Source organism: Sebastes umbrosus, unplaced genomic scaffold, assembly GCF_015220745.1.
Source record: "Sebastes umbrosus isolate fSebUmb1 unplaced genomic scaffold, fSebUmb1.pri scaffold_152_arrow_ctg1, whole genome shotgun sequence".
NCBI lineage: Eukaryota > Metazoa > Chordata > Actinopteri > Perciformes > Sebastidae > Sebastes > Sebastes umbrosus.
The window spans coordinates 27,964-37,809 of record NW_023618472.1 but is presented as its reverse complement, the minus strand read 5'-3'; the positions used below and the strand labels follow the sequence as shown (position 1 = coordinate 37,809).

At 45.1% G+C, this 9,846-nt stretch overlaps 1 protein-coding gene across 1 annotated transcript; it reads left to right on the top strand.

Moving 5' to 3' along the window:
- Positions 1-1,648: 1,648 nt before the first annotated feature.
- On the top strand, positions 1,649-9,540 carry LOC119484328 (transmembrane protein 200C-like). Its single transcript, XM_037763072.1, has 5 exons — positions 1,649-1,926; positions 5,042-5,222; positions 5,319-5,538; positions 5,615-5,817; positions 7,853-9,540. Exons 2-5 carry the CDS (start codon positions 5,116-5,118, stop codon positions 8,973-8,975), a joined length of 1,653 nt encoding a protein of 550 aa, XP_037619000.1. The 5' UTR covers positions 1,649-1,926; positions 5,042-5,115; the 3' UTR covers positions 8,976-9,540.
- Positions 9,541-9,846: the final 306 nt, after the last annotated feature.

Genomic DNA, 9,846 nt, shown 5'->3' with positions numbered 1-9,846 from the left:
ATGTATAGTATGTGTTATATATAGTATGTGTTATATATAGTATAAGTTATATATAGTATGTGTTATATATAGTATGTTATATATAGTATATATTATATATAGTATGTGTTATATATAGTATGTGTTATATATAGCATATGTTATATATAGTATGTGTTATATATAGTATATGTTATGTATAGTATATGTTATATATAGTATATGTTATATATAGCATATGTTATATATAGTATGTGTTATATATAGTATATGTTATGTATAGTATATGTTATGTATAGTATATGTTATATATAGTATATGTTATGTCTAGTATATGTTATATATAGTATATGTTATGTATAGTATATGTTATATATAGTATATGTTATGCATAGTATATGTTATGTATAGTATATGTTATATATAGTATATGTTGTGTATAGTATATATTATATATAGTATATGTTATATATAGTATATGTTATATATAGTGTGTTATATATAGTATATGTTATATATAGTATGTGTTATATATAGTATGTGTTTTATATAGTGTGTTATATATAGTATATGTTATGTATATTATATGTTATGTATAGTATATTTTATATATAGTATATGTTATGTCTAGTATATGTTATGTCTAGTATATGTTATGTATAGTATATGTTATGTATAGTATATGTTATGTATAGTATATTTTATGTATAGTATGTTATGTATAGTATATGTTATGTATAGTATATTTTATATATAGTATGTTATGTCTAGTATATGTTATGTATAGTATATGTTATGTATAGTATATTTTATATATAGTATATGTTATGTATAGTATATGTTATGTATAGTATATTTTATATATAGTATATGTTATATATAGTATATGTTATGTATAGTATATTTTATATATAGTATATGTTATGTCTAGTATATGTTATGTATAGTATATGTTATGTATAGTATATTTTATATATAGTATATGTTATGTATAGTATATGTTATGTATAGTATATTTTATATATAATATATGTTATATATAGTATATGTTATGTATAGTATATTTTATATATAGTATATGTTATGTCTAGTATATGTTATGTCTAGTATATGTTATGTATAGTATATGTTATGTATAGTATATATTAAACTGTATATAGTATATAATATTCACAGCAGTGGATGGAAACCGTCACCAGACTGCATCAGATCGGATCAGTTTCTGTTCATTTGGTTAAAATTTAAAATTTGAGTTAACTGTAGTTGAAACTTGACTGTTGAGACAGACAGGTAAACAGACAGACAGGTGGAGAGACAGACAGGTGGAGAGACAGAGAGGTAAACAGACAGACAGGTAAACAGACAGACAGGTAAACAGACAGACAGGTAATCAGACAGACATGTGGAGAGACAGACAGGTAAACAGACAGACAGGTAAACAGACAGACAGGTAAACAGACAGACAGGTGGAGAGACAGACAGGTAAACAGACAAACAGGTGGAGAGACAGACAGGTAAACAGACAGACAGGTGGAGAGACAGACAGGTAAACAGACAGACAGGTGGAGAGACAGACAGGTGGAGAGACAGACAGGTAATCAGACAGACAGATGGAGAGACAGACAGGTAAACAGACAGACAGGTAGTGTTGTGTTTTCAGCAGAGAGTCAGTGGGAGGAACCTGTCTCTCTCTCTGGAGGAGGAAATTCATTTACACTCAACACCACTGCAGAACAACCAGAGGAGGGAGAGAGAGAGAGAGAGGAGAGGAGGGAGAGGAGGAAGAGGAGAGAGAGAGAGAGACAGAGAGAGAGAGGAAGAGGAGGGATTGGAGGCGATGAGAGGAGGACAGATTTAAAGAGGAAACAGCGGCGCATCAGGAGGAAGATGATGAAGATGAAGATGAGGAGAAAAGAGGCGAAACATGAAGCGACCGGAGCTCCGGCGGTGAGATCTCATTCTATTTGATTCTATTCTGTGTTGTGTGTTCTTCTATTGATCATCTATTGATCAGAGCTGAACAGGACCAGTCAATATGTTGATTTACTCTGAACTGTGTTACAGTACCAACCAATACTGATCAATACTGACAGATACGGATCCATACTGATGGATACTAATCAATACTGACAGATACCGATCGACACTGACAGATACTGATCAATACTGACAGATACCGATCCATACTGATGGATACTGATCAATACTGACAGATACTGATAAAAACTGATAGATACTGATCAATACTGACAGATACCGATCCATACTGACAGATACTGATCAATACTGACAGATACTGACCAATATTGATCGATACTGACAGATACGATCAATACTGATGGATACTAATCAATACTGACAGATACCGATCGATACTGATGGATACTGATCAATACTGACTAAATACTGACAGATACTGCCTACTATTGCTGTTGTTGTTGTTGTTGTTGTCGTTCTGAGCTTCTTTGTGGTCGTTTTTTGTCTCTTTGTAGTCGTTCTGAGCTTCTTTGTGTTCGTTTTTTGTCTCTTTGTAGTAGTTCTGAGTCTCTTTGTGGTCGTTTTTTGTCTCTTTGTAGTAGTTCTGAGTCTCTTTGTGTTCGTTTTTTGTCTCTTTGTAGTAGTTCTGAGCTTCTTTGTGGTCGTTTTTTGTCTCTTTGTAGTAGTTCTGAGTCTCTTTGTGGTCGTTTTTTGTCTCTTTGTAGTCGTTCTGAGCCTCTTTGTGGTCGTTTTTTGTCTCTTTGTAGTCGTTCTGAGCTTCTTTGTGTTCGTTTTTTGTCTCTTTGTAGTAGTTCTGAGTCTCTTTGTGATCGTTTTTTGTCTCTTCTGTAGTAGTTCTCAGTCTCTTTGTGGTCGTTTTTTGTCTCTTTGTAGTAGTTCTGTGTCTCTTTGTGGTCGTTTTTTGTCTCTTTGTAGTAGTTCTGAGTCTCTTTGTGGTCGTTTTTTGTCTCTTTGTAGTAGTTCTGAGTCTCTTTGTGGTCGTTTTTTGTCTCTTTTGTAGTAGTTCTGAGTGTCTTTGTGGTCGTTTTTTGTGTCTTTGTAGTAGTTCTGAGTCTCTTTGTGGTCGTTTTTTGTCTCTTTGTAGTCGTTCTGAGTCTCTTTGTGGTCGTTTTTTGTCTCTTTGTAGTCGTTCTGAGTCTCTTTGTGGTCGTTTTTTGTCTCTTTGTAGTCGTTCTGAGTCTCTTTGTGGTCGTTTTTTGTCTCTTTGTAGTCGTTCTGAGTCTCTTTGTGGTCGTTTTTTGTCTCTTTGTAGTCGTTCTGAGTATCTTTGTGGTCGTTTTTTGTCTCTTTGTAGTCGTTCTGAGTCTCTTTTGTGGTCGTTTTTTGTCTCTTTGTAGTCGTTCTGAGTATCTTTGTGGTCGTTTTTTGTCTCTTTGTAGTAGTTCTGAGTCTCTTTGTGGTCGTTTTTTGTCTCTTTGTAGTCGTTCTGAGTGTCTTTGTGGTCGTTTTTTGTCTTTTTGTATTCGTTCTGAGTCTCTTTGTGTTCGTTTTTTGTCTCTTTGTAGTCGTTCTGAGTCTCTTTGTGGTCGTTTTTTGTCTCTTTGTAGTCGTTCTGAGTCTCTTTGTGGTCGTTTTTTGTCTCTTTGTAGTAGTTCTGAGCTTCTTTGTGGTCGTTTTTTGTCTCTTTGTAGTAGTTCTGAGTCTCTTTGTGGTCGTTTTTTGTCTCTTTGTAGTAGTTCTGAGTCTCTTTGTGGTCGTTTTTTGTGTCTTTGTAGTAGTTCTGAGTCTCTTTGTGGTCGTTTTTTGTCTCTTTGTAGTAGTTCTGAGTCTCTTTGTGATCGTTTTTTGTGTCTTTGTAGTCGTTCTGAGCTTCTTTGTGGTTGTTTTTTGTCTCTTTGTAGTAGTTCTGAGTCTCTTTGTGGTCGTTTTTTGTCTCTTTGTAGTAGTTCTGAGTCTCTTTGTGGTCGTTTTTTGTCTCTTTGTAGTCGTTCTGAGTCTCTTTGTGGTCGTTTTTTGTCTCTTTGTAGTCGTTCTGAGTCTCTTTGTGGTCGTTTTTTGTCTCTTTGTAGTAGTTCTGAGTCTCTTTGTGATCGTTTTTTGTGTCTTTGTAGTCGTTCTGAGCTTCTTTGTGGTTGTTTTTTGTCTCTTTATAGTAGTTCTGAGTCTCTTTGTGGTCGTTTTTTGTCTCTTTGTAGTCGTTCTGAGTCTCTTTGTGGTCGTTTTTTGTCTCTTTGTAGTCGTTCTGAGTCTCTTTGTGGTCGTTTTTTGTCTCTTTGTAGTCGTTCTGAGCTTCTTTGTGGTTGTTTTTTGTCTCTTTATAGTAGTTCTGAGTCTCTTTGTGGTCGTTTTTTGTCTCTTTGTAGTCGTTCTGAGTCTCTTTGTGGTCGTTTTTTGTGTCTTTGTAGTAGTTCTGAGTTTCTTTGTGGTCGTTTTTTGTCTCTTTGTAGTAGTTCTGAGTCTCTTTGTGGTCGTTTTTTGTCTCTTTGTGGTAGTTCTGAGTCTCTTTGTGGTCGTTTTTTGTCTCTTTGTGGTAGTTCTGAGTCTCTTTGTGGTCGTTTTTTGTCTCTTTGTGGTGAGGCTCTTATGTTTTACACAAGAAAAGAAAATAGGTAATCACACAATAAGCAACCTGTCTCTCTCTCTCTCTACCTGTCTCTCTACCTGTCTCTCTACCTGTCTCCCTCTCTCTACCTGTCTCTCTCTCTACCTGTCTCTCTTTACCTCCCTCTCTCTACCTGTCTCTCTCTCTACCTGTCTCTCTCTACCTGTCTCTCTCTCTCTACTTGTCTCTCTCTACCTGTCTCTCTCTCTACCTGTCTCTCTCTCTACCTGTCTCTCTTTACCTCTCTCTCTCTACCTGTCTCTCTCTCCACCTGTCTCTCTCTCTACCTGTCTCTCTCTACCTGTCTCTCTCTCTCTACTTGTCTCTCTCTACCTGTCTCTCTCTCTACCTGTCTCTCTCTCTACCTGTCTCTCTTTACCTCTCTCTCTCTACCTGTCTCTCTCTCCACCTGTCTCTCTCTCTACCTGTCTCTCTCTACCTGTCTCTCTCTCTCTACTTGTCTCTCTCTACCTGTCTCTCTCTCTACCTGTCTCTTTCTCTACCTGTCTCTTTCTCTTACAGGAAGTTGGTGATTGAGTCCAGGTGAGGTGGGCGGGGCTTAGCCCGCTGAGCCACCGTCTGATTGGTGGGTGGTGATGATCGCGACTGGCGGCCTCCTGCGGATCAACGCACGGCGACAGGATTCACTGAGGTCCAAAACACACAAAGCAAACACACACAAGAGGAAGAACAAGAAGAAGAGGTAACGCACACACACACACACACACACACACACACACACACACACACACACACACACACTGCCTGTACATGATGATGTCACTTCCTCCCCCCTCAGGAGGAACGAGGTGGTGGTGGTGAAGGGGAAGTTGAAGCTGTTCTCAGTCTCGGGTGTCGTGGCGGCGCTTGGCATCCTGGTCCTGCTGGTGGGCGTGGTCATGGCGGCTCTGGGCTACTGGCCTCGAGAAGGACTGTTCTTCAGGGCTCAGCCACAAGAGGGCGCCGCGATGGCCTCGGTGTCCTCCGGCAGCTCCACACCTGCACCTGCAGACGCACAGGTGAGCCCCGGAACAGTTTTTAGTATAACCGACCACAGCGACCAAAAACACTGAACCTTTCTCTGACTGCTTCCAGCGAGGAGACGAAGGAGACGACCGAGCGGGAGGAGACGGAGGAGACAGAGGAGACGGAGGAGACAGAGGACCTGATGGAGGAGGAGGAGGACATGATGGAGGAGGAGATGATGGAGGAGATGACGAAGGTTTGAACCGGACAGAAACCATAAATGGGACGACCAGACAGCCCCCGCGAGGCTTTCTGGAGGAGTTTCTGGACAGGTAAACAAACTCTTCTGTTTCTACGATCTTCTTCAGGTAGTTCATGTGTTCCTTCAGGTTCTGGTGTTCCTTCAGGTAGTTCTGGTGTTCCTTCAGGTTCTGGTGTTCCTTCAGGTTCTGGTGTTCCTTCAGGTAGTTCTGGTGTTTCTTCAGGTTCTGGCGTTCCTTCAGGTCCTGGTGTTCCTTCAGGTTCTGGTGTTCCTTCAGGTTCTGGTGTTCCTTCAGGTAGTTCTGGTGTTTCTTCAGGTTCTGGTGTTCCTTCAGGTTCTGGTGTTCCTTCAGGTAGTTCTGGTGTTTCTTCAGGTTCTGGCGTTCCTTCAGGTTCTGGTGTTCCTTCAGGTTCTGGTAGTAACTGAAGTTGTTCTAAGTTTCCAGTAGGAAACTGTAGTGGTCAATAGGTAGTCCTTTACGTCCCTCCGGGATGGGACCCAGAGAGATCCATTGGCGGATCCTCGCTGGGACCGAACTGGGTCCTCAGCTGAAAGGAGATCCCAGCGGTGACGCAGTGAACGCGGGGCCGACTCGTAACGTCCCGATGGCGCCATGCGATGGTTTATCTATCCACCGGGAGGAGCAGTGATTGGTTAAACTGGTCTCAGACTACAGGAGGGATTCAACCATCCTAACAACCGGCCTCGGTCGGTACTGATGTGCGGCCCAGATGATCTGGTAATGTGAAGGGGTTTACAGATCTGGTCTTATTCCTCCCGGACTGTCCGCGGACTCATCGGGCCCCCCCCACGATAACTTCAAACATGTTTGATATTTAGGAGCTAAATGTCTCATTGGATGACACGTCTCTTCAACACTGCGTGGAAGTCGGTGACAGTGCCTAAGGAGTGGCAGACCGGGATGGTGGTTCCCCTGTTCAAAAAGGGGGACCAGAGAGTGTGTGCCAACTACAGGGGTATCACACTGCTCAGCCTCCCTGGTAAAGTCTACTCCAAGGTGCTGGAAGGGAGGGTTCGGCCGATAGTCGAACCTCAGATCGAAGAGGAACAATGCGGATTCCGTCCTGGCCGTGGAACAACAGACCAGCTCTTTACTCTCGCAAGGATCCTGGAGGGGGCCCGGGAGTATGCCCATCCAGTCTACATGTGTTTTGTGGACTTGAAGAAGGCATATGACCGGGTCCCCCGGGAGATACTGTGGGGGGTGCTGCGGGAGTATGGGGTGAGGGGGGCACCTCTCAGGGCCATCCAATCCCTGTACACCCAAAGCGAAAGCTGTGTTCGGGTCCTCGGCAACAAGTCGGACTCGTTTCCGGTGGGGGGTTGGCCTCCGCCAGGGCTGCGCTTTGTCACCAATCCTGTTGGTGGTATTCATGGACAGGATATCGAGGTGTAGTCGGGGGGGAGTTGCAGTTCGGTGTGCTGAAGATCTCATCGCTGCTTTTTGCAGATGATGTGGTCCTGTTGGCATCATCGGCCTGCGACCTCCAGCACTCACTGGATCGGTTCGCAGCCGAGTGTGAAGCGGCCGGGATGAAGATCAGCACCTCTAAATCGGAGGCCGTGGTTCTCAGCAGGAAACCGGTGGATTGCCTACTCCGGGTAGGGAATGAGTCCTTACCCCAAGTGAAGGAGTTCAAGTACCTCGGGGTCTTGTTCGCGAGTGAGGGGACGATGGAGCGTGAGATTGGCCGGAGAATCGAAGCAGCGGGGGCGGTATTGCATTCGCTTTACTGCACCGTTGTGATGAAAAGAGAGCTGAGCCGGAAGGCAAAGCCTTTGCGTTGAAAGGAGCCAGTTGAGGTGGTTCGAGCATCTGGTTAGGATGCCCCCCCCCCCCCCACGACCAGCTGGGAGGAGGCCACGGGGAAGACCCAGGACTAGGTGGAGAGATTACATCTCCACACTGGCCTGGGAACGCCTCGGGATCCCCCAGTCAGAGCTGGTTAATGTGGCCCGGTAGGGAAGTTTGGGGTCCCGTGCTGGAGCTGTTGCCCCCCCGACCCGGATAAGAGGTTAAAGATGAGTGAGTGTGTCTCTGCAGGTATCTGTACTCTGATTGATTGTGTTAAATGTCTCTGCAGGTATCTGTACTCTGATAGGCTGAAGGTCTTCGGTCCTCTCATCATGGGCATCGGGATCTTCCTCTTCATCTGTGCGAACGCCGTCCTGCACGAGAACCGCGACAAGAAGACCAAAGTGATCAACTTGCGGGACATCTACTCGACGGTCATCGACCTCCACAGCCTCCGTAAACCCAACGCCGCCTCCGCTGCCGCCCGCCGCCCCTCCGCCAACCCCCTCAACGGCCTCGTCAACTACGTCCAATCAAAGAGCCTGGAGGTCAAACCCAGGGCGTACCCTGCCTCCCTGCTGACCAGGAGGGAGGCGGAGGGAGGAGGAGGGCCGTTGTCCAGGCAACCGTTGCCCGGCAGCAGCGGAGGAGGAGGAGGAGGAGGAGGAGGAGACGCAGTGTTCAGTATGTACCAGGAGCAGCCAGATGCTACTCCTCCCCCCGCCTCCTCCTCCTCCCACAGACTTTCCCTCCCCCCCAGCTTCAGCCCCCCCCACCTCTCCACCTGCTGGACCTCCCTGCAGAAGGAGGCGCTCAGCTCCTTCACCTTACCGCTGCGCCGCCCGCGGCCCGCCGCGCCCCGCAGGAGGCACTCGGCTCGGGCGGGGACGGGCCGGGGCTTGGGGGGGGAGGAGGAGCGGAGGAGGGAGGGGGGAGGCCACAGACAGCGGGAGGAGGAGGAGGAGGAGGAGGAGGAGGTGTATGCATGTCCACCTCCTCCTCTGTGCTCCTCCACTCTGCCGCCGTCCAGAAGCTTCCTGGATTCAACGGCAGCTTCCTGCAGCTCCTCCTGCCTCCAGAGGGAGGCGCTGCTCCTCCTCTCCTCCTCCTCCCTCACCCCCTCACACATGTCGCTGTCCTCCCTGTCTCACCTCCTCTCCTCCTCCTCCTCGTCCACACCGCTCCCCCCCTGCAGGAGGCGCAGCCTGCCGACCGGCGGCGGCGGCGTGGCCGGTTACAGTAAACTGACAGAAGGAGAGGGCGAATCGTTTGAGTCGATGGAGATGACCTCATCGCTGGGTGGAGGTCAGAGGTCAGGGGAGGTGACATCACACAGGAAGTACTCCAACAGGCAGAAGCTGAGGATGATCTCACGGGTGGATTGTGGTCGGAGGCAGAAGGAGGAGGGATGAGGAGACGGGCCGGCCAATCGGGAGCCGACTCATCGATGACATCAGCATCACATCAGGAAGTGTTCTGGAGGATTAATGTCGTAGCAATAAGGAGTCTTCCAGATGAATGAATGACATCACAACGTCACATGACCTGTCTCCACCAACCAGCTCGTTGACAGTCTGCCTGTTTTTATACTCGGTGTCCTACTGCTGTTGCATTATGGGATATCTGGACTCACTGTTCTAAAATCAGTCTTCACAGAAAACGTTCAGGGCTGACGGATAATTTAACGTCTTACCTTCAGTTTGTTCTTCTGTACCTTTAACCTTTTAACGCCCACTCACAGCTGGAGATCTATAGATATATATCTATATATATATATATATATATAGATATATATATATATATGGATATATATATATATAACTCTGTTTTAAACAGGAGTTCTCTTTCAACAATAAACCAGGGCTGCCCATTAAAACATTTAATCCCACATTATTTGATCTGTTCTAAATGAACCTTAAAGGAGATTAGTCCAGTATTTAATCCTCTTATCAACATGGGAGAGGACTAATATGCTGCTTTATGCAAATGTATGTATATATTTATTATTGTAAATCAATGAACAACACAGATCAATGACAGATATTGATCCAGAAACCCTCACAGGTTCTGCATTTAGCATAAAACAATATGCTCCAATCATAACATGGCAAACTGCAGCCCAACAGGCAACAACAGCTGTCAGTGTGTCAGTGTGCTGACTTGACTATGACTTGCCCCAAACTGCATGTGATGATCATAAAGTGGGCATGTCTGTAAAGGGGAGACTCGTGGGTACCCATAGAACCCATTTACATTCACTGATCTGGAGGTCAGAGGTCAAGG

What these genes read in the sequence shown, in the direction of transcription:
- LOC119484328 (XM_037763072.1), top strand. Translation starts at nt 5,116, where the DNA reads ATGATCGCGACTGGCGGCCTCCTGCGGATCAACGCACGGCGACAGGAT. An exon ending in AGGAAGAACAAGAAGAAGAG is followed by an intron (nt 5,223 to 5,318) that starts GTAACGCACACA and finishes CTCCCCCCTCAG; the next exon opens with GAGGAACGAGGTGGTGGTGG. An exon ending in CTGCACCTGCAGACGCACAG is followed by an intron (nt 5,539 to 5,614) that starts GTGAGCCCCGGA and finishes GACTGCTTCCAG; the next exon opens with CGAGGAGACGAAGGAGACGA.